The sequence below is a fragment of the Spermophilus citellus genome (genome assembly GCF_964194105.1).
Source record: "Spermophilus citellus genome assembly, contig: SCAFFOLD_39, whole genome shotgun sequence".
In the NCBI taxonomy this organism is placed as follows: Eukaryota; Metazoa; Chordata; class Mammalia; order Rodentia; family Sciuridae; genus Spermophilus; species Spermophilus citellus.
Window position 1 is genome coordinate 1,314,531 of NW_027672813.1, and position 24,238 is coordinate 1,338,768.

The 24,238-nt window shown below is 42.2% G+C and overlaps 1 protein-coding gene across 1 annotated transcript in view; it reads right to left on the minus strand.

Moving 5' to 3' along the window:
• Positions 1 to 2,272: 2,272 nt before the first annotated feature.
• The window catches only part of LOC308640577 (cell cycle and apoptosis regulator protein 2-like), a gene marked incomplete at its 5' end in the record, with an annotated part of 31,702 nt that continues 9,736 nt past the window's right edge, over positions 2,273 to 24,238 (minus strand). The window contains 8 exons of the mRNA XM_081312432.1: positions 2,273 to 2,590; positions 2,817 to 3,022; positions 3,172 to 3,360; positions 3,455 to 3,566; positions 3,716 to 3,862; positions 4,210 to 4,292; positions 4,404 to 4,548; positions 5,161 to 5,690. Coding sequence (XP_081168558.1) covers positions 2,546 to 2,590; positions 2,817 to 3,022; positions 3,172 to 3,360; positions 3,455 to 3,566; positions 3,716 to 3,862; positions 4,210 to 4,292; positions 4,404 to 4,548; positions 5,161 to 5,690 — 1,457 coding nt within the window. The 3' untranslated portion in view covers positions 2,273 to 2,545. The remainder of the gene's footprint in view (positions 2,591 to 2,816; positions 3,023 to 3,171; positions 3,361 to 3,454; positions 3,567 to 3,715; positions 3,863 to 4,209; positions 4,293 to 4,403; positions 4,549 to 5,160; positions 5,691 to 24,238) is intronic.

The window sequence follows — 24,238 nt, forward strand, 5'->3', positions numbered from 1 at the left end:
GCTGCACCAGCAGGTTCAGGAGATGCACAACAGAGTCCATCAGCTCTCCCTGCAGAAGAGTGAGAACCCGGCAAGTGCCCCCTGCTCACTTCAAGGATCTCCCACTAGATTGTGAAGGGGACCTGGCTTTCAGTAACAGTGCCCCTGAAACTGCCAGGATGGCCCGGGTTGTGGGACATCCTCTGAGGCACTGAGTGAGCAGTGCATGCTGTGCAGGGCAGGGTGTATGCTGTCTGTGAGTGGCTTTATTCCACCTCTTGCTAAAGCTTTGGAATGAGATCACCCGGTTTCTTCTGCTGCCATTCTTGCAGCTTCACTGCCATCAATCCATTGCAAAATCTGTCTCCCATATCCTCCACAGGAAGAGGAACATGTTTAAGTTGAAGTAAACGACAAATAACATTCTCTATTGAGAACTTTTTTTTTTTGTACTAGGTATTGAACCCAGGGGCACTTGACCATTGATCCACATCCCAGCTTGCCCACCTTCCCTCTCCCCACCACTCTTTGTTTTCTTTCTTTCTATAGAAACAGGTTCTTGTTAACTTGCTTAGGGCTTTGCAAAGTTGTTGGGGCTGGCCTCAAATTTGTGCTTCTCCTGCCTCAGCTTCCTGATCTATCCTCTGCCTGTTTTACACAATTTTCTTGGGTTACCTCCTCCTTGCCAATCACAGGCTAACAGCCCCCGCTTCATGTGGGCTCCCAACCTGTTTACCTACAGTTCAGGCATCTCTAAGCTAACTTTCTCAATTCCAATATGTCCTTCCTCCTATTTTCTCATGCCAAGTGGCAACATGTACTTCAAGGTATCAGAGATGTTCCTGGAATAACAATTCCTAATACACCACTGACTAAATCTGCAGAAAGTTAGACGTTTCACCCTCTTGTAGAAGAAATCATCTTAGACCTGCCCCTATGCTATGATTTGGACAGTGAAGATTTCAAGTTGTTGATACCAAAGTAACTCTTCTCTGCACCCAGATGTTAATACCAGCATTCACTGCCCACCAAGCACACTGTTTGGTTAAACTTTTCCTAGCCTGCTCTCTTGTTGACATAACTGCAACTGCTCTACCAGATGGTTGCTATCTCTATACCCTAAAAACCAGTGACTTGGGCCTTCCCTTTTCCTAACCTTATCCACACTGAACTTCACCAATGTCTGTGTTTAATGTGGTGGACATATTCTCCAATTTTCTTGTTTTCAGATGATATAGGTACAGTGGCTCTCCTTGTGCACAGGGGAAGGAGGACAGAACCTCAGGGTATGGCCCACTCCCTCCACTACACAGGGGAGAGAATTAAAGTTAGTTGCTGCTGGAGAAGCTGAATTGGAAAGGTCTAAAAACACCATGCTGCCTCATCCCTTCACCTGTGCCCAGTCCTTTCTGTCTTCTCTACATCCAACCAACCTTCAGATTAAATGACAACTGTCCATATTTTCTCTGAGATCTGGCTGGTCTGTCTGGGACTAGAGTTTTACCTTCCTTCCATCAGAAATTAGATTTCTCACATACCAATTAGGAAAAATACTGTTGAAAAATTAGGCCCCAAAATAGGTATATGCAGTAAAAACAGTCCCAGGTTCTGCTTACAATTCTGGATGAGGGACAGGATCATTAAACAGTCCATGGGCAAATAACTGCTGAGTGTGACATCCAAACCAAATAATCCCAACCAGCACACAGTGAGAGCATTTTTTTTCCTTACAAACAGAATATTTTTCAAAAAGTCTGTTTAAACTCAAGAGATTCAACTTAACTGGATGCCAAGAATTAACAACAACAAAAAGACATTTTCTTAAAGTTTCCAAAGACTTACAGTCTTTCTGTTGGAGACCAAGTGACTAAGGCCTGTAAGAGTCTCACAAATCTACAAAGTGCTGACCAGCCGAAAGTCTCATGTTCGGGAATGACAAGGTCCACGTGTGCATTCCAGGGACGCTTACAAATTTTACAGTATTCAGAGGGAGACAGAGTGGGAGGGAAACAATGTGACAAATAGTCAAGAAGTATTTATAAAGGCATGATATGATGAGAGACAGATGTTGCAGCGGTTCTCACCTCCCCTCACAGAGATGAAGAGAAGCCCGTGTATGTAGCCACCTGTTCCTGCTGATTGGCAGAATCACAGCCTCCCAGACTCCACATCTGTTCCTTCAGTGTATTAGCATCAGACCTTGTCACAGGCTTGAAAAGCCTTTTCCTCCCCTGTCTCACTCTAATCTGGAAGAGGACAGGAGACAGCACAATACTACAAGGGCCCTGGGAGAAATTCCAAGGTTGAGGGCAAAATGACATTCTAGGGGTGCAAAAGATGTTATATTTAGTTGTAGCTGGAACTGGGGTTCCTCAAACTTCCACCCACAAAGCACAGACCCCATCCTGATGGCTTGACATCCCCTGCAGAGGCTGAGCACAGGGCTCAGCCACCCCTGCCTGTGGCTCCCAGGCCTTGCTCCAGGGCTTTCTGGTACCAAAAGGGCTTTAACGTCATCAGGCTCCATCGCTGACCTCACAGGACAGCCATTCCTGGGCAAAGTCCCTCAGTTGCTAGGTGCCGGCTCTTCCTTCTCTACCCAGCTATCGGCCTATATGAGCACAGAGAACAGATGACATCAGAGGACAGCTAACCACTTACTGCTGGGAGCCTCTGAGCTACATGCTGCTAGGTTCCCAAAGAAACTAGTGGATGGAGGATGGAGATGAGAGAACCTGAGAAGGGACAGAAAGCACTGGACATGGCAGCCAACTGTTCTCTGGGGCTTTTGGAGCTCCATCAAGAGGAGCTGTAGTCACCCCACACACCCCACTCACCTTTTCAACCATCCGCTGCATCTCAAGCTGCAGCGAGGTCAGGCGCCTGTGGAACTCCTGCAGCAGCCGCTGAAGCTGGCTCTTCTGCCATTCAGCTGCCCAAGCTGTCTCCTCCGCCTCAGTCAGCCGGGCCCGCAGCTCCTGCATCTCTGCTGCCAGTGTCTTATTCGTCACTTCAGTGGCTGAGAAACGGTGATGGCTCTCCTCTGTGCAATGTGGGAAGACACACCGGATGGACTCAGGTGAAGCACAGGGCAAGGGTCTAAAGCCTACAGAGTGGTGTCACCCTAGTCCCTGGGGATACCCACTCTCCCATCCCACCCACGACAAGCCCCACAGCCTCTAGACCACTCACCCAGCTTCAGTTCCAGTGTATGAATCTTGTTTTCTAGGTAGAGCCGGCCACTGTCCTGCTGTTCTGCACGTTGCAGCAGGCTCCCCACATTGATCAGGCTGCCATTATGGGGCACCAGGTCTTTGTGTTCCGTGGGAGCAGCACCTGGCTTTGCACTCTTCCCAGAAGGAGGCAGCAGATCCAGGTTTCCTAGAAGGGGCCATGAAAAAATCTCATGAAGTCTCAGGAGGAAAAGGCAACCTACCCTATCCCTTTCCCCACAGGTGCATAGCACAGGACATACCAAAGAGCACCTCCTCAGGAAGCCCACCATCCACCACCTCTGGGCGGCTGTACTGAAGGCTCCGGTACTGACAAGTATTTTGCATCACCACCCTACTGACCAGCTGCTTGGCCTACAGAAAACACCAAACACCTGATGGTCAGACAGTGTGAACCCTGCCCCAAAGAGAGGAACAAGGACCTAGAAGGAGCTCATTGTAGGGCTGTGCATATTAGGAGGCCATCCAGAAAAGACAGAAAGATGGGGCAGAAGAGAAGTTACCTGCTCTGCACTGAGCCGAATTCCCAGGGTAAGAAGGACCCTCTCCAAGTCTCGCCGATGCAAGTAGCCACACCAGTTGGCATCAAAGAATACAAAAGCTAGAAGACAGTCCAAGGGAAGCACAGCATATGGGTCCAGCTCCTTGGGCTGTAAAGGAAAACAGATGAACAGCTTTACTGACAGATCCCAGTGACTAAATGGCCCAGGACACAACTTCTTTACAGCAAGCAGCCTAAATGACAATACCAAGCAGCCTTACAGCTGAAGGTTCCAGGCCTCTGTGGGGCACTTTCCCAAAAAGAACCTGGTGTGCTCCCAGGTCAGATCCCTCTCATCTCCCCCCAACAGGGAAAATGAAATAATCTCCATGAATCAAGAACCACATTTTGTTTCTTGTCTATCAAGGGAAAAGTCACTGGTAGCCTCCCAGGTGAGGTATGCCTATCAGAGGTATTGCTTCCCACCACAAAAACTAAGAAAAAAAAAGGTCTCACCATGTCCTGAAGTGAGGAGAATTCCATCTCTGACTGGCTTGAGGCAACAGACCGGACTTCCGAGTCCTCTAGCTTTGCTCCTGCTACAAAAAAACCCAAGTTAAACAGGGAGCCCACGGTGGCCCACACTTGCCCCACAGCCCTAAGAGACAGACACCACCTGAGGACCGTAATCTGCTCCCTACTGGACATACCAAACTCCTCCTCCCCATCATCCCTCAGAAGTAGCAGCTCTGGGTCCAGGGCCATCTCACACAGGTCCTCAGATGCCTCACCCCGGGTCTTCTCTTCCTCCTCTCCCCCAGAAGAGGGTGGTTTGGGCAAAAGCCCATCCTCCTTCTAGAGAAGCAGACAAGGTGATGAGGAGAAGGAACTAATTCCTGTAATACTAATAATAATGGCTAACATCTGAGTATCAACTCTGTGCCAGGCACTGTGTTAGAGCCTGTAGGTGTTTAATTGAATGACACAGGATCCAGAGCACAACAGAGGCACTTCTAGACACCCAGGTTCTCTTCAGGAGACAACCTAGTCCTAGAAAAAATTATGTATACTTGAGAGCATCTGGGCAAGAAGTAGACTTGCATTATAAAAATGGTGAAAAGTCCATCCAGCTAACCATAAGGCAATCCAACCTCCTCTGCTCTCCCAGGCCTTCTTTGTGACTGAGACTTCATGCCATCATGACGTCAGCCATGCTTCCCTCCCCTCTTCTCTGCCACCTCCCTCACCCCGTGTGTGCCACTGCTTAACTATGTGGTATGAGAGTAATCTCTCTGGGCCTCAGTCTATCCCAGGCTTCCAAGAAGTATGCACTGTGAGGGAGCACGAGTGAAATGGGACATGGGAAGTACTTAGACGATGCCTGGCACGAGTGAGGGACTCAGATCACAATAATCATTATCACTATGTGTGGTCCTCAGCCCAGCCAGGGCTGACGAAGGTACTCACCAGCGGGGTGTCTGACTCTGCAGCCGTGCCCTCATTCTGTACCTTATCCTTGGACTCCTTGGCTTCCTCGTCCTCGGCCGCTTCCTCGTCCTCGGCCGCTTCCTCGTCCTCGGCCGCTTCCTCGTCCTCGGCCGCTTCCTCGTCCTCGGCCGCTTCCTCCTCCTCGGCCGCTTCCTCGTCCTCGGCCGCTTCCTCCTCCTCGGCCGCTTCCTCCTCCTCGGCCGCTTCCTCCTCCTCGGCCGCTTCCTCCTCCTCGGCCGCTTCCTCCTCCTCGGCCGCTTCCTCCTCCTCGGCCGCTTCCTCCTCCTCGGCCGCTTCCTCCTCCTCGGCCGCTTCCTCCTCCTCGGCCGCTTCCTCCTCCTCGGCCGCTTCCTCCTCCTCGGCCGCTTCCTCCTCCTCGGCCGCTTCCTCCTCCTCGGCCGCTTCCTCCTCCTCGGCCGCTTCCTCCTCCTCGGCCGCTTCCTCCTCCTCGGCCGCTTCCTCTTTGGCCACCTCCTCCTTCTCAGTTTCGGGGGGGGGGGGGTCACAACCTTTTCAGGAAGGCTCAGTAGCATTTTATAAATCTTATAGCCAAAATCCCTCTGCAGCATCTCCAGGAACAGCTCAGTCAACGCCATCACCTATTTAGAAGGGGTGGCAGAACCCTATGAGCATCAGGTGAAAAAGGAATATGCCACACTGCCACAGCCCGCACCCTACCCACAGCCCACTGAAACTCCTACACCTGCCTCAAAAGAAATCCTTTCTTTTGGCCTCCGATCCTCCACAATCCCATGGAGGGAGAGGTTTACACAGCCAGGACGTGCCATGACAGCAGGTTCTAGAGGGGGTGGAGGGGCCTCTGGGAGATCTCTCTCCATCTCTGTCTATCTCTCTCTCTCTTTCTCTTTCTTCATCCATCCACTGTATTCATTCATCCATCCATCCATCCATCTATCTATAGAGACATTCATCTATAACAGCTAGTGTAGTCTAGGTTAGGCTATGGTAACCAAAACCCCTAATATTTCAGTGGCTTTAAGGAACATAAATTTATTTTTTGATCAAAATCAACTTAATGTCATATTTTTGATAGTGTGGGCTCTGTTCTATGTTGTCCTTACTCAAAGATCTAGACAGGTTGTTGGAGACTTCACTGTCTGAATGTAGATAGGAACAGCACTGACACTTAAAGGCTGATGTAGTATTGACACGTGTCCCTTTAGCTCACAGCCATTGCTGGACTAGTCAAATGGCCAGATATAATTAAAAAGGGCAGGGAAATGTTATCCTATGGAAATACTTATTTTCAATATTGGCAGTTTGTCTCCTTCTCCTCCTTTTCTTCTTCTTCTTTTTTCTTTATCTATCTCTACCTATTTATTTTCCTGAATTTAATTTGTCTTGTGATTTCATAAAGTAGAATAGTTTAAAAAACACCTCTTAGTATAAAGCCTGGGACAAGTAGGTTGGGAAAGATGTCTCCTTATCCAGTCTCCAAATGTCCAGGAAGCCAATTTCCTTTGAATTGAACACTCTCAAAGGTAAAGATAAAAACAGACTAGCAAAACCATGTAAACCACCTGTAATAAAGCACAGAAACTATTGTAACCAGGCATTTTGGTTTCCTGTGGCTGCTGAAAGAAATCAATCCCCTCAAACTTGATGGGTTATCACAATAAACATTTATTCTCTTACTGTTCTGAAGGTCAGAATCTGAGATGGGCATTCAATGTTTCATACATAGGCTGCCTTGCAGAGTTCTAGGGCAAAATGTATTCTCTGGCTTTTCCCAGCTTTTAGAATTTCATTCCCAGCATTCCTTGGCTCATAGTCTCATCCTGCCTTTTTAAAATCAGCAATGTGGCTGGGCATGGTGGCGTACTCCTGTAATCGTAGCCTCTTGGGAGGCTGAGGCAGGAGGATCACGAGTTCAAAACCAGGCTCAGCAACTTATTGAGGTCCTAAGCAATTTAGTAGGACCCTGTCTCAAAATATAAAAATAAAAAGAGCTGGGAATGGGGCTCATTGGTTAAGCACTCCTGGGTTCAATCTCTGGTACCAAAAGAAACAAACAAGTAAACAAATCAAAACCCCCAAACCAGTCATGTAACATCTTTAACTCTTCCTCTGCTTCTCTGTCACATCACATTATCTTCTTCTGTTTCTGCAATTAGGTTATCTCTGCAACGTTTTTTTCTTTTTTTTTTTGCCTCCCTTTTATAAGGACACTTAAGATTACATTCATGACACATCTAGTCACCCAGAAGAATCTCCACATCTCAATTTTTTTCCCTTTAGAACATGTGCAAACTTACTTTTGCCATGTATGGTGGCAAAATTCACAGTTTCCATGGATTGGGACCTTGATATCTTGAAGTGTTGTTATTCAGTTTATCTCACTAAGAATAGTGAAACTCTATCGTTTGAGACAATGATTAAGAATATTGCTTATAGGTCTATCTCTGTACCTAATTTTTACAGTAGACTCAAGAGCAAAACTCACTAGAAAAAATTCAAAAGAGGGTCTAGGGTTATGGCTCAGTGGTAGAGCACTTGCCTTGGGCATGCAAGGCCCTGGGTTCGATCCTCAGCACCACATAAAAGTAAATAAATTAATAAAATAAGGTTTTTATGTACAACTACAAAAAATATTTTTAAAAAGATTCAAAATAATACAATAATTAGTCATTGTAGATCATTTCTTTTGTTGCTCTTACATATTTTTTAAAATGCTGATTTGGAATTTGCTGTTCCAGGAGATTACATTTCATATTCAGAATCTAAATGCATTTTGTTTTACAAATATAGTGACTGGTTTTGCTGTATTTAGCAGAAAATTCATTGCTTATACCTCCAAAATGAAACCCGTTGGAAACATTTTGTACATATGGGGCTATGAATTATGACTTTCTCTTTACAAGATATTTGCAAGTCAGAAAAGCAGAATCAGTGCTTTCTCCCTCCACTGACTCCTTTGGGAAGGGACCGTGAATCTCATCTTTTGACAGGTCAGAAGCTCTTTCTTCGACTCAAGCAAGCTTGTGCAGACACCCCAAATTAAATACTAGATGCTCACAAATGTCACACATATCTAAAGAAGATGGAACCTAAATTGAATATTAATTAGTAATGAAAGTTGAAAACAAAATTGCCTGTTGAAAATGTGTGATGAATTATGAGAACAACGCATTAAGTCTTCTCTTCCCACTTCATTTTGAAAATAGCTGTCCACGAGGTGGTTAAGTGAGCCCTGGGATCCTGATATATTTTTCCAGGATGACTGCAGACTCTTGAGCAAATAATTTGTTCCATATTGCTGAATTCTTAAGAAATAAAATTGCTCACCCAAAAAAAAAAAAAAAAAAAAAGCCTTTTCAGGACTCCAGGGTAATTTCTGCCTGGTGTGTTCATCGCCTTTTACCCCCATATTTTGGCTATTAGACTCTTACTGAGCTAATGCAATAATTCCTTGGCACTTTTCTCTTGTAGCTGCTGACAGGGTGATCTTTTCCTTGGGCCTGTGGTGTCTGGCTGTCAGGTGGACTGTAACTACTTTCACATTTTTATTCATTAAAGGAACCAAAGTGGGAATACTTCAGTGTCTCCTGTGGCTTCTGTTGAATCTTTGAGGTGATACCAACCTGATCTCATCAAAATTAATGTCTGGTGGTCTTTCACACTATTACTGCTAATGGGGTTGAGCATGCATTATTCTCTGCAAAAATGGTGCATATTTGGGTCTTAGAGTACAGCACAGTTTGGGAGTACGGTTGACCAAGGCTATGGCCACCCTGTACACTAGGAACTTGGTGCACTTGGCAATAGTAGTTTACAAAAATTAAATATTGCAAGCATTGGTTGCAAATGGCTGTTATCGTTCCGCGTATGGTAAAAGAGCGTGATGAAGTCTAAGATTATGTTAAAAATGTGCCTGTGTTAATGAAACAAAACTTTTTTTTCCCTTTTTAAAAAAATATTTTATTTATTTATTTATTTTATATTGTTGGTCGTTCAAAACATTACATAGTTCTTAATATATCATATTTCACAGTTTGACTCAAGTGGGTTATGAACTCCCATTTTTACCCCGTATACAGATTGCTCTATCACATCAGTTACACTTCCATTGATTTACATATTGCCATTCTAGTGTCTGATGTATTCTGCTGTCTATCCTATTCTCTACTATCCCCCCTCCCCTCCCCTCCCCTCCCCTTTTCTCTCTCTACCCCCTCTACTGTAAATCATTTCTTCCACTTGTATTATTCTTCTCTTACCCCTCCTTTCCTCTTATATGTAATTTTGTATAACCCTGAGGATCACCTTCTATTTTCATGCAATTCCCCTTCTCACTCCCTTTCCCTCCCACCTCTCATCCCTATTTAATGTTAATCTTCTTCTCAAGCTCTTCATCCCTACCCTGTCCTTGGTTACTCCCCTTATATCAAAGAAGTCATTTGGCATTTGTTTTTTAAGGATTGGCTAGCTTCACTTAGCATAATCTGCTCTAATGCCATCCATTTCCCTCCAAATTCTATGATTTTGTCATCTTTTAATACAGAGTAATACTCAATTGTGTATAAATACCACATTTTTTTATCCATTCATCTATTGAAGGGCATCTAGGTTGGTTCCACAATCTTGCTATCGTGAATTGTGCTGCTATGAACATCGATGTAGCAGTGTCCCTGTAGCATGCTCTTATTAGGTCTTTAGGGGATAGACCGAGAAGGGGAATAGCTGCGTCAAATGGTGGTTCCATTCCCAGCTTTCCAAGAAATCTCCATACTGCTTTCCAAATTAGCTGCACCAATTTGCAGTCCCACCAACAATGAACAAGTGTACCATTTTCCCCGCATCCTCTCCAGCACTTGATGTTGTTGGACTTCATAATGGCTGTCAATCTTACTGGAATTATGGTACTGCTGGCATATCTTTGCTGATGGTGTCACCAGTGATGCAATTTTTCCAAAGGAGCCGTCAATTGGCTTCGTGTCGTGGCATTTCTATATCCTCCTCCTTTCTACTAGTAATGGTCTAAAATTTGGGGGCCAACAGAGGTGAGGCAAAGAACCTCACCCCCCCACTGGCACCAAGGCTAAATTTGGGGGCCAACAGAGGTGAGGCAAGAACCTCACCCCCCGACTGGTGCATAGGCCTATCCACAAGCATGGCTGAATGCTGGACCAGTAGTCAGTGACAGGTTGATCTGATTGCAGTGGTATCAACCTAAGACAGGAAGCTGACGCCTAAAGGTCAGTTCTCCCATGACAGATAAGAACCATATGTTGAATTAGACAACCTACCAGGCACGGTCCTTAAGCCACATTGCTTGTTGTTTAATTAATCAGAAGGGGGGAGATTCTGAGGGCCATTGCCAAGTAGGAATGACGCATCAAAATTCCTTGCTAGCGTACCCCATGTTAAATGGATTTCGCTGTTGACATTGCATGTAAGGTGACCTTGCTCAAGAACCAAGGCGGATCCGGGTTTAGAGCTGATCAGGTTTGAGGAAGTATCCCGGTCCTTGGGTTTAGGGCATTCCTGGTTTAAGACAATAGGGGTTTTAGGAAAGTTGGAGGTTGAAGATTATTGCTGCCGGGATTAGGGTGTTCCTGCTGCTTGTTCCCGTTGAGTTCTCATGAGATTCAAATGGGATATTGGAAAAAAGACTCGTGGAGTAGGTGAATTGGGCGGCAGCAGAACTGGGATTCCCCAGAACGTGTGTAGAGGCCCGTGTGAGTTCGGGAATAAAGAATTGCTGTTTGAATCTACAACATGTGTGGTGGCTCGTGATCTTGTGCCCAGCCAAGACTGCAGCAGATACAACATATCGAAATCTCTGGGACACAATGAAAGCTGTACTAAGAGGAAAACTCATTGCATGGAGTTCATTCCTTAAAAGAAGAAAACTCAACAAATGAATGACCTCACACTACAGCTCAAAGCCCTAGAAACAGAACAAATCAGCAGCAAAAGCAGTAGAAGGCAGGAAATAATTAAAATTAGAGAGGAAATCAAGGAAATCAGAACAAAAGAAACAATTGAAAAAAAATTGACAAAGCTAAAAGTTGGTTCTCTTAAAAAATAAATAAAATTGACTGACCCTTAGCCACACTAACAAAGAGAAGGAGAGAGCGAATTCAAATTACCAGCATATGTGATGAAAAGGCAATATCACGATAGACACTACAGAAATACAGAAGATAATTAGAAATTATTGTTAAACCTTATACTCCAATAAAATAGACGACTTGGAAGGCATCAAAAAATTTCTTAAGTCATATGATCTGCCCAGATTGAGTCAGAAAGATATACACAACTTAAACAGACCAATATCAAGTGAGGAAACAAAAGAAGCCATCAAAAGACTACCAACCAAGAAAAGGCCAGGACTGGATGGATACACTGCTGATATCTACAAGACCTTTAAAGAAGAATTAATACCAATACTCTTCAATTTTTTTCAGGAAAAAGAAAAAGAAGGAGCACTTCCAAACTCATTCTATAAGGCCAACAACCATCACCCTGATTCCAAAACTGGACAAAGACATCAAAAAAAAGAAAACTTCAGACCAATATCTCTAATGAACATAGATGCAAAAATTCTCAATAAAATTCTTGCAAATCAAATACAAAAACATATCCAAAAGATCGTTCACCATGATCAAATTGGATTCATCCTAGGGATGCAAGGTTGGTTCAACATATGGAAATCAATAAATGCAATTCATTACATCAATATACTAAAAAATAAGAATCATATGATCACCGCAATAGACACAGAAAAAGCATTTGACAAAATACAGCACCACTTCAGGTTCAAAACACCAGAAAAACTGGGGATAACAGGAATAGATCTCCAGATCTTAAAGGCTATCTACGCAAAGCCCCACACCAACACCATTCTAAATGGAGAAAAAATGAAGGCATTCCCTCTAAAATCTGAAACAAGACAGGGATGCCCTCTTTCACCACTTCTATTCAGCATAGTTCTTGAAACACTGGCCAGAGCAATTAGACAGATGAAAGAAATTAAAGGGATATGTATAGGAAAAGAAGAACGTAATTTAGCTTTACTTGCTGATGATATGATTCTATACCTAGAAGACCCAAAAAGCTCCACCAGAAAACTTCTAGAACTAGTAAATGAATTCAGCAAAGTAGCAATACCCATAAATCAAAGGCATTTCTGTATATCAGTGACAAATCCTCTGAGAAGGAAATGAGGAAAACTACCCCATTCACAATATCCTCAAAAATAAATAAATAAATAAATAAATAAAAAAGATACTCGGGAATCAACTTAACGAAAGGGGTGAAAGATCTATACATTGAAAACTACAGAACCCTAAAGAAAGAAATCAAAGAAGACCTTAGTAGATGGAAAGATCTACCTTGCTCCTGGGTAAGCAGAATTAATATTATCAAAATGATCATACTTCCAAAAGCACTATACAGATTTAATGCAATTCCCATCAAAATCACAATAGCATTCCTCATAGAAATAGAAAAAACAATCATGAAATTCATCTGGAAAAATAAGAGACCCAGGATAGCTAAAGCAATCCTAAGCAGGAAGAGTGAAGCAGGTGGTGTCACTAAAAGAGTGAAACCTTAAAATGAAAACTGTTATTGCAAACGAATGGTTTTAAATAGAAGAATGAAATTTTCTGAGCCAAGTGGGATAGGTGTACTGATCATCACCTGAAAGTATCATTAGGATTGGGTGAAAAAATATTTGCTGAGATTTCAGGAAACTCGTAGTTTTTTGGAAGCTTGGCAACCCCTTTCAATTAAAGTGATTTTTGCCAGTCTCTGCTTAGGGCCACATCAATAGGAAACAAACCATAGAGATAGAACTTGGAACTACTTTATTGTGTCAAGTTTAAAAGAGCTAGCACAAACCGTGTTTGATTTAGAGTTCCAAATACATTTATCCATATAGGAGAAAACAGAGTGAAACCTAAAAATGAAAACAGTTACTGCAAACGAACGTTTTAACCTAGAAGAACGAAATTTGGTGAGCCAAGAGGGACTGATGTACTGATCATTACCTGAAAGTATCATCAGGATTGGGTGAAAAAATATTTGCTGAGATTTCAGGAAACTCCTAGTTTTTTGGAAGCTTGGCAACCCCTTTCAATGAAAGCGATTTTCGCCACTCTCTGCTTAGGGCTACATCATTAGGAAACAAACCATAGAGACAGAACGTGGAACTGCTTTATTGTGTCAAGTTTCAAAGAGCTAGCACAAACAGTGTTTGATTTCGACTTCCACATACATGTATCCATATAGGAGAAAACAGAGTGTAACCTAAAAATGAAAACTGTTACTGCAAAATAACGGTTTAAACTAGAAGAACGAAATTTGGTGAGCCAAGTGGGATTGGTGTAAGGATCATTACCTGAAAGCATCATCAAGATTCAGTGAAAAAATATTTGCTGAGATTTCAGGAAACGTAGTATTTTGGAAGCTTGGCAACCCCTTTCAATGAATGTGATTTTCACCACTCTCTGCTTAGGGCTACATCAATAGGAAACAAACCATAGAGATAGAACTTGGAACTACTTTATTGTGTCAGGTTTCAAAGAGCTAGCACAAACAGTGTTTGATTTTGATTTCAAACTATATGTATCCATATAGGAGAAAACAGAGTGAAACCTAAAATTGAAAACTGTTACTGCAAACGAACGGTTTAACCTAGAAGAACGAAATTTGGTGAGCGATGTGGGATTGGTGTACTGACCATTACCTGAAAGGATCATCAAGATTGGGTGAAAAAATATTTGCTGAGATTTCAGGAAAACGTAGTATTTGGAAGCTTGGCAACAATAGGAACTGAATGAACTGTCGTGTGCTATGAAACCTCCAGAACTGTGAGCTAAATAAACCCCTTCTTCTATAAAATATTCAGCTCAGAATATTTTGTTGTAGTAACACAAAAAGGACTAAGAAAATAAGTATGTGAGTTAATGCATATATCAATTGGCTTGATTTAACCATTCTACAATTTATATACATATTTCAAACAATGTTGCATTTGTTAAATATTTAGAATTTTTAATTATTAATTTAAAAAGAAAGGAAGGGAGAAAGGGAAAAAGGAAGGAAGAAGAAAAGAAAAAAGAAAGAAAGAAAAAAATAAAGAAAGAAAGAATAAAAGAAAGAAAGGAACGAAGGAAGGAAGGAAGGAAGGAAGGAAGGAAGGAAGGAAGGAAGGAAGGAAGGAAGGAAAGAAGGAAGGAGGGAGGGAAGTAGGGAGGGAGGGAAGGAAAGACAACTACAATAGGTAGCATCTGAGGCTCTTATTAGCATTCCTGGTGTTCTTCTCTGAAATGTGATACTTGTGTTGTTACCTAAGTTCAAGTTCTCAGGTATAGCCAGTCTCATAAGATGAGGACTTCATTCTTCTGGCTACTTTTATTTTATTTCTTTTTTTTTTCCTTAGGTTTAGAAGTCTCTCCAGGTGTTCCTCTAGAGTCTACATGGTGAATCCTCCTTAACCATTCACCTGGGATTCTGGCATCCAGGGTAGGCAGCCCATAAGTGGGTTCACACAACCATTCTCATCTAGCAGATGGCTTCTGAGCTGAGGCAGGTGGTGTACACAAGAAGGACACAGACTGGCCTTCCTGGGTTTATCCCTCATGCTGCACTGAGATCTCTTGGTCTTTTAAAAATGTTTATATGGTTGAGAATGGCTTTCAAGACTAATGAACTTTTGCAGAATTATCCTTGTGAAATGCATTTTACATACACATAAAAACCCCAACTTCAACAATTGCATTTTTACAAAAGTTTTCAGAGTATAGTTATACTGGTGATCTCTCTTGAGTATCAAAAGGACTATGAGGAAGACCTGGGCTTTCTCAACTCTTAGACTAAGCAGAGGACATTTGTAGGGCCAGTCACCACCCAACTTGACCACCTTAGTCATCTGTTGAACACCTGCAGTTTGGGCTTATGACTTCCCTCCCCAGGTTTTCCTCTTCATGTGTCAGGATTCACCTGGCTCGGGTCTCTGTGTGACTCATCTCCTCTACTAGAACCTAGCTCAGAGGACAGCCTGACCCAGGGTTGGCACTTGGGTTTTTACAAAGACTCCCTAAATTTCTTTGGCCATGGAGGAAGCACAATGAGAAAGACAAACCTTAGAAAAAAATTAAGTTTACCTCATTAATAAAGAACACTTTATTTTCTTCCTTAATTCTGTAAGCCCTGTTTTACATCTACAGCTGTATAAATGGTAAGGACAGTTGTTGGGTTTTTTTTTTGAATTTTCTATTTAATGTTCTTTTTATATAAGTGAAAATTTTACATTTTCCATTCTTGGGAAAAACTTAGGTTATTTCATTTTTTTGAGCTCTGGGGGACAAATACAAATACTCTGGGAGAATTTTAAATTATGGGAGATATTTAAAATTCTATTTTGAACATATTTAATATTGAATTTATGGAGCCTATTTAAGTGGTATGTTCATAAAAACAATCACAGTCATATCTATTAATTTACAATTTTCAAAATAGTCTATATTAAGCCTTTCTATTCCTATGATAGGTTATGGGGAAACCAGGGTGGACAATCTTCTGTTAGCTTTAACAGACAGGGAAACTGAGGCTTACTAAGTTTAAGTCACTTGCTCAGGGACACATGGCTGATAAGTACTTAGAATGCATGTTCAGGCTTTCCTCTGGATGGAATTACCTTGTGAAATAACTTATAAAATGTTACAGTTCATGAAACAGGGATGGAGGCTAAAAATGAGTAACTTTCAGCCATTTTAAATAGGAGAGCCCTCTGCCCTTAGTATATGATCACTACCATTTGCCACAACACTGACACTAGCCAGAATCTCAACTCCAGCTGGCCACTGAGCAAACAAGTCAATACTTGACTCAGTATGTTCTCTCCAGCTCTGCTGCATGGCCCCAGGTGGACATTATTCAAATTATGGCATTCCACCTGTAACCCCCAAACTTTTCAGTCTTATAATGTAAAATGCATTTATTCTATTTCCCAGAGTCCCAAAATTTTAACAGTTCCAGCACTGCTCAAAAGTCCAAGTCAAATGTCTCTTCTGAGACTCAAGATAAAATGAGCTTTGCATTCTTGCAAGAATCAAAGGAGCAAGATACATACTTTCAAGATGCAATGGCACCTAATAAGCATTTGAATTCTAAAAAGGAGGAACAGGAAATTAAAGAAGAATCAGACATGGCAAGACCAAACGGCAGCAGGGAAAACATTAAAACCTATATCTCTGTATCCAGCATCAGGACACATGATGGCATGATGAGAACTTCAAAGGGTTTGGGTCATCCCATTCTTATGACTTTGCTGACTACAATCCACATGGTCACCTTTGTTGGCTGGTTCTGCTTACTACCTGCAGCTTTTCTTGACAAGCATTTCACATTTTTGGAATCTCCAACTTCCTGGGGTCTCCATTGCGGCTTCGGCTTCACTCCTATAGCCTCATGAATTGTCCTGCCAGGGATGCTTGCAGGGAGTCCAAAACTGCCAAATATTACTTGGATCTTAGCCTTTGTTTGAAATCCTGGCAAAAGCCTCCATGACCCCTATAACTCCTGCATTCTGCATGCCCACAAAACCAGCGTCATCTGGATGATGCCAAGGTCTGTCACTTGCTGGAGTACTACCCAGGTTCTCTTTGAGAGTCTAAATCAACACGGATTGTGCTAGCTCTTTGAAACTTGACACAATAATGTAGTTCCAAGTTCTATCTCTATGGTTTGTTTCCTATTGCTGTAGCCCTAAGCAGAGACTGGCGAAAATCACTTTCATTGAAAGGGGTTGCCAAACTTCTAAGAAACTACGAGTTTCCTGAAATATCAGCAAATATTTTTTCACCCAATCTTGATGATACTTTCAGTTAATTATAAGTACACCAATCCAACTTGGCTCACCAAATTTCGTTCTTCTAGTTTAAACCCTTCGTTTGCAGTAACAGTTTTCATTTTTAGGTTTCACTCTGTTTTCTCCTATATGGATACATGTAGTTGGAACTCTAAATCAAACACGGTTTGTGCTAGCTCTTTGAAACTTGACACAATAAAGTAGTTCCAAGTTCTATGTCTATGGTTTGTTTCCTATTGCTGTAGCCCTAAGCAGAGACTGGCGAAAATCACTTTCATTGAAAGGGGTTGCCTAGCTTCCAAAAAACTACGAGTTTCCTGAAATCTCAGCAAATATTTTTATACCCAATCTTGATGATACCTTTAGGTAATGATCAGTACACCAATCACACTTGGCTCACCAAATTTCGTTCTTCTAGGTTAAACCGTTCATTTGCAGTATAAGTTTTCATTTTTAGGTTTCACTCTGGTTTCTCCTATATGTATACATGTATTTGGAATTCTAAATCAAACACGGTTTGTGCTAGCTCTTTGAAACTTGACACAATAAAGTTGTTCCAAGTTCTATCTCTACTGTTTGTTTCCTATTGCTGTGGCCCTAAGCAGAGACTAGCGAAAATCACTTTCATTGAAAGGGGTTGCCAAGCTTCCAAAAAACTACGAGTTTCCTGAAATATCAGCAAATATTTTTTCACCCAATCTTGATGGTACTTTCAGGTAATGATCAGAAAACCAGTCCCACTTGGCTCACCAAATTTCGTTCTTCCAGGTTAAACCGTCCGTTTGCAGTAACAGTTTTCATTTTTAGGTTTCACTCTGTTTTCTCCTTAACACATTTTTCCTTTTTTTTTTTTTTTGATTTTTGGATTTGTTCTTTTTAGTTATACATAACAGTATGAAGTATTTTGACATATTACACATACATGAAATATAACTTGCCGTTCTTACGGTTGTACGTGATGTGGAGTTAACACTTGTCATTGTTGGGTCGACAGCCTTCCCTTTCCCCTCCACCTTCCATGGTGGCTGTGGTCGGGGACTTTCCACCTGTCTGAGGAGACCTGAAATGACCAGTCAGAAGCAGACATGATAATGGACCCCAAAGACCATGGTTTCCCACCGACTGAAGCAGTCGCCCTGTCAACTCATCTCAGCCAGACCAACCAGCAACAGGTTCCCCCAAACTCAGCTCAGCCAACCTGGTGTTGGTAGCACAATTTAGGTGCCGAGGCCCTCCCACCTCCAGCTTCCCTTATAAGCATTGTTCTTGCCTTTGCCGGCCACGACTTCCCCAGCCCTCACCCTTTTGTGGAGTGGTGAACCTCACCCAGGAGTACCCCCCAATAAATCTTCTTTTGGTGCCTTATTCTTGTTCTGTGGTTCCTGATCTCACACGCCTTTTCCGCTTTATAGTCATGTATTCATATATGAACACAGGAAAGTTAAGTCTGGTTCATTCTACTGCCCTATTCCCATCCCTCTCCCTTCCCTTCATTCCCCTTTGTGTAATCCAATGTACTTCTATCCTTCCCTCCCCCCACCCCACTCCCACTTATTGTGAGTGAGCCTCCATATATCAGAGAGAATGTTCAGTCTTTAGTTTTGGGAGATTGGCTTATTTCACTTAGTAATCTAGTCTCCAGTTCCATCCATTTACTGGTGAGTGCCATCATTTCATTCTTCTTTATGGCTAAGTAATATTCCATTGTGTGTATATGCCACATTTTCTTTCATTGGTTGAAGGGCACCTAGGTGGATTTCATAGCTTAGCTATTATGAATTGAGCTGCTACAAATATGATGTGGCTGTGTCAGTGTAGTATGCTGATTTTAAGTCCTTTGGCTATATAGTGAGGAGTGGGATGACTGAGTCTAATGGTGGTTCCTTTCCAAGTTTTCTGAGGAATCTCCACACTGCTTTCCCGAGTAGTTGCCACAATTTGCAGCAATGTATAAGTGTACCTTTTCCCCCACATCCTCAACATCTATTGTTACTTGTATTCTTGACAACTGCCATTCTGACTGGAGTGAGACAAAAGCTCAGTGTAGTTTTAATTTGAATTTTTCTAATTGCTTGAGATGTTGAACATTTTTTCTTATATTTGTTGGCCAAGTGCATTTCTTGTTCTGTGAAGTGTCTGTTCAGTTCCTTAGCCCACTTATTGATTGGGTTGTTTGTTTGTTGTTGTTGTTTCTTTGTTTGTTCCTTTGATGTAAAATTATTGAGTTCTTTATACATCCTAGAGATTAATGTTCTATCTGAAGTGTGTGTGGTAAAGATTTTCTCCCATTCTGCAGGCTCTCTCTTCACATTCTTGATTGTTTCTTTTGCTGAGAAGAAGTTTTTTAGTTTGCTACCATCCCATTTATTCAATCTTGACTTCTTGCACTTTAGGAGTCTTGTTGAGGGAGTCAGTTCCTAAGCCAACATGATGGAGATCTGGGCCTACTTTTTCTTCTGTTAGTTGCAGGGTCTCTGTTCTAGTGCCTGGATCCCTGATCCACTTTGGCTTTTATGCAGGCTTATCCACTTTGGCTTTTCTGCTACATGTGGATTTCCAGTTTTCCCCTGACCATTTGTTGAAGAGGCTATCTTTTCCCCAGTGCATGTTTATGGCACCTTTGTCTAGTATGAGGTAACTGTATTTATGTGGGTTTGTCTCTGTGTCTTCTATTCTGTGTATGTTTTGGTGTAAATACCATGCCATTTTTGTTACTATAGCTCTGTGGCATAACTCAAGGCCTGTTATTGTGATGCCTACTGCTTCACTTTTATCCCTGAGGATTGCTTTGCTATTCTGGGCATCTTATTTTTACAAATGAATTTCATGATTGCTTTTTCTATTTCTATGAAGAACATCATTGGAATTTCAATAGGAATTGCATTAAATCTGTATAACACCTTGGTAATATAGCCATTTTGACAATATTAATTCTGCCTGTACCAGAACAAGGGAGATCTTTCCATTTTCTAGGTCTTCTTCAATATCTTTCTTTAGTGTCCTGACATTTTCATTGCAGAGGTCTTTCACCTCTTTTGTTAGATTTATTCCCAAATATTTTTATTTTTTTCAAGGTTGTTTGAATGGGATAGTTTCCTAATTTTTCTGTCAGTTGATTTATCATTGTTGTAGAGGAAGACAACTGGTTTATGGGTATTAATGTTACACCCTGCTATTTTGCTGAATTCATTTATGGTTCTAGAAGGTGCCTGGTAGAGGTTTGGGGATCTTCTAAATATAGAATCATGTCATCAGCAAAGTAGGGACAGTTTGAGTTCTTCTTTTCTTATTCTTATCCCTTTCTTTCTTCTGTCCACTGCTCTGGTTAGAGTTTCCAGGACTATGTTGAACAGAAGTGAAAGAGGGCATCTTTGTCTTGTTCTGGTTTTTAGAGGAAAGGCTTTCAATTTTTCTCCATTTAGAATGGTGTTGGCCTGGGGTTTAACATAGATAGCTTTTACAAAGTTGAGATGTGTTCCTACATTCCCTAATGTTTCTAGGGTTTTGAATATGGATGGGTGCTGTATTTTGTCAAATGCTTTCTCTACATCTATGGAGATGATCATGTGATTCTTGTCTTTCAGTCTGTCTCTGGGATCAATCAACATCTATCAATTTCTGGATGTTGAACTAACCTTGTATCCCTGCATTTTTCATTTCAGTTTGAAAACTTCCTAAGCATTTCTGACAAAGCAGGTCTAGGGTAATAGCTCCCTCAACCTTTCTTTCTTTCTTTGTCTGTTTGTTTTGCTTTCGGCTTCACCAGTTATAAGGCAGGTATAGCAGAGATGAGCTCTGTCAGAGATACGTCTACCTCACCTTCATTTTAATGGATGATTTTGTCTGCTGTAGTATTTCTTGGTTGGCAGTTTTTTTCTCCTGTGCTTTGGAAATACCCCAGGCCTTCCTGGCCTGCAAGTTTCCTGCTAAGAAAACAAGAGACTGAGGATCGTGCGGGGAATCCCTCACAGGAATTGACTAGTTTTTCCCTTGCTGTTCTCAAAATTCTCTATATGTGCTTGGTTTTGACATTTGTCATCATGTGCCTTGGGTTAGACCTCTTTAGGTTTAACCTGCTTGGAGATCTTGAAGGTTCATGAATCTAAATGTCCATTTTGCTTCCACAATTTTTAAAAATTTCCAGTCACTATTTCTTTGCATAAGTTTCTCTGCCTCTAACAACTGAAAGATCTGGTGGCCACCACCTTTACCAAGTGACCAAAGGTATCATAATTCATAATGATGCAAACTGACATCATGTACCTCACGTAGCTGGAAAGACCCAGGATCACTTCAGAGATGGTCTTATCAAAAATGCATAAATCATGAAGAAACGCCAGGGACATCCAAACACAGAGCCAGCCCACAAAATATGTGATCTGTAGTCCTCATCAATGCCAGGTCTTCAAGTGAAGAAAAGATAAACTGTTCCAGATTGAAGGATCCCAGAGAGACATGACATTCAACATAAATCCTGTCAAGGATATCAGACCTGTCAAAGACCCCACTGGACACTCAGTAAACTTCAAATGGAGTCTGAGGATGAGAAGGAAGTACTGCTGCAGTGCCACTTTCTGATTTTTATGGTTTTACTTTAGTTATTAAGCAGCCTGTTCCAGTGCTTTAGGAAATACACAATAGTGTATTAAGAGAAGATGGAGCATCATATTTGTAATGGACTCTCAATATGTGTGTGTGTGTGTGTGTGTGTGTGTGTGTAGAGAGAGAGAGTAATAAAGTAGATGTAACCAAATGTCAACAATTAGGGAAATGAGGGGAATGTACAGATATGCTTTATCATTTTTATAACTATTCTCCAATATAAACTTCAAAATGTATGTTTTTTTAAAAAAAAGCTCAAAAGGCTTAAGCCAATTTTTACAAAATACTAAATAACAGAAAAAAAAATTATGCACAGATCTGGCAAAAACTCATGCACCTGGCCCGCAGGACCCTGTGCTATAACATCCTGAGCTCAGAGGCTGCCTCGACCTTGCAGCAGCCAGGGCCGCCTGCCCAGATGGGTGGAGACGCAAGGCCATTCCTCAGCTGCTCCCAGAACACCCGATGCTGCCCTCGCTCTCCAAATGTCTAGGCAAGAGAACTGAGATTGAGGCCTAAGCATCTCAGGAGGAGTTGCCTTTAACATTATACTCATCTGAAAAATCAGCTTTCAAAAACTTTCCACCAAAAAGAAACCTTGTACCTCTCATAGCCCTCCCTCATACACTTCCCAGCCGGGACGGGAGGTCAGGTTGGCATGTTCTCACCCCTTCCAAAGTAGAGTCCCTCTGGTGCCCAAGTCAAGGTGGAGCTCATGTCCCACGGCCTGTCCCCCAACACAGCTGGAAGGACCTTCCTTGTCCTTCACTCTTCTCTGTCATGTGGCAATGTTTCTTTTGTTTCTGTTGTGCCTCCTGCAGGCTCAATTCCAGAGTCTTTTTAGTTCAGACACAATTTACTCCCCTTCATAAATCCACTATTCATTCCTTGCCCACCTGACAATTTACTTTTAAAAAAAATATATATTTCTTTGATTGTAGATGGACACAATGCCTTCATTTTATTTATTTATTTTTATGTGGTGCTCAGGACCGAACCCAGGGCCCCATATGTGCAAGGCAACCACTGCACCCCTGAGCCACAGCCCCAGCCCCTCTGATGCTCACAGTCACAGAGAGCGTTCAACTTAGATGGGCAGAAAGTGACCCTGAACCTGTACCAACCCTGCACAAAGGTAAGAGCACTGGTGAGCATGGCCCTCCTGTGGTGGACAGGTTGGGCTGGCACTGTGCCCTGCCCCCCTGGCAAATTAATAACCTTGACTTGACCAGCTCAGCCAAATAAATAACTAGCTGGCATCCCACTTTATAAACCAGTGCACATGCTCCCTGCACTGAAGTGAAAATCCAGATCTCAATATTCAATTCTGTATAAATAGGTTGAAAACATAGTATGCCGCCCTCCCCTCCCCTCCCCTTCTCTTCTCTCTCTCTCTCTCCCATACAATCTTCATACTTGAACTCTGTGAATTGAATTCTAGAGCAGGAAACAGTCCCAACTTCAGAGGTAAGAGCTGAGTTTTTCTGCGTACTGTCCTCTAGAGACTTGAGGTATTACACAGTGAATCCCCCCAAATAAACCTAATATCAGGGACGGAATGTCTGTGTCCTCCTAAGTTCCTGTTAAAATCCAGTCCCTAAGGTAACAGTGTTCAGAGGTAAGGACTTTGGGGGTCATCATTTCATGAGGGCGGAGTTCTCAGGAATGGAATCAGCTCCATGGAAGAAAAGAGAACACGGAGCTAGTGCACCCTCCTCTGCCAGGCAAGGATAGAGAAGGTAACTGTCTGCAACCTGGGCCCTCCCCGGAACCCTGAGCAAGCTGCCACCTTGCGCTCCGGCTTCCAGCCTCTAGAACTGTGAGAAATAAATGTCTATTATTGAAGTCACCAGCCTATGGTAATTCATTATTATAACCGCACAAACTTGCCTGTCTTAGACATGAATTCTTATCCTAATTAAATGTAATGAAAACAGTCATAGAAATACTTTTGTCAGATAAAATACAGGATGCCTAGTTAAATTGGAATTTTAGATAAACAACAAACAATTTTTAGTGTATGTCTATCCCAGTACTGTAGGGGGCGTAGTTATACTATGCAAACAAAAATTTTATTTGATGCTTATCTGAAATTCAAATGTAACTAGATATTGTGTATTTATGTTTGCTAACACTAGCAGCCATTCTACGGCTCACCACCTTCATGATCTTGGCAACACGATGCCGGGCAGTTGCCTACACAGCCTCATTTTACCTCGTAAATTTTTGTAAGAATTAAATGAGAGGGTCCGTATAAGAGTGGTGTCTGACACCCAGTATGGCTTCACCCACTAGTTGTCACTAATAATGTTAATAACTGACGCTATTTTGGTTATTTCATTGAACTCCTTTGCTCCTAAGGTCATCGACTCCAATCTGTGTATGTGTGTGTGTGTGTACTGGGGATTGAACCCAGGGGTTCTTAACCACTGAGCCACATCCCCAGCCCTTTTTATTTATTTATTTTTTATTTAGGGACAGGGTCTAAGTTGCTTAGGTCCTCTCTAAATTGCTGAGGCTGGCTTTGAACTTGCGACCCTCCTGCCTCAGCCTCTGGAGTTGCTGGGATTACAGATGTGCACCACCACGCCCAGCATCAGCCCCAAACTGCCC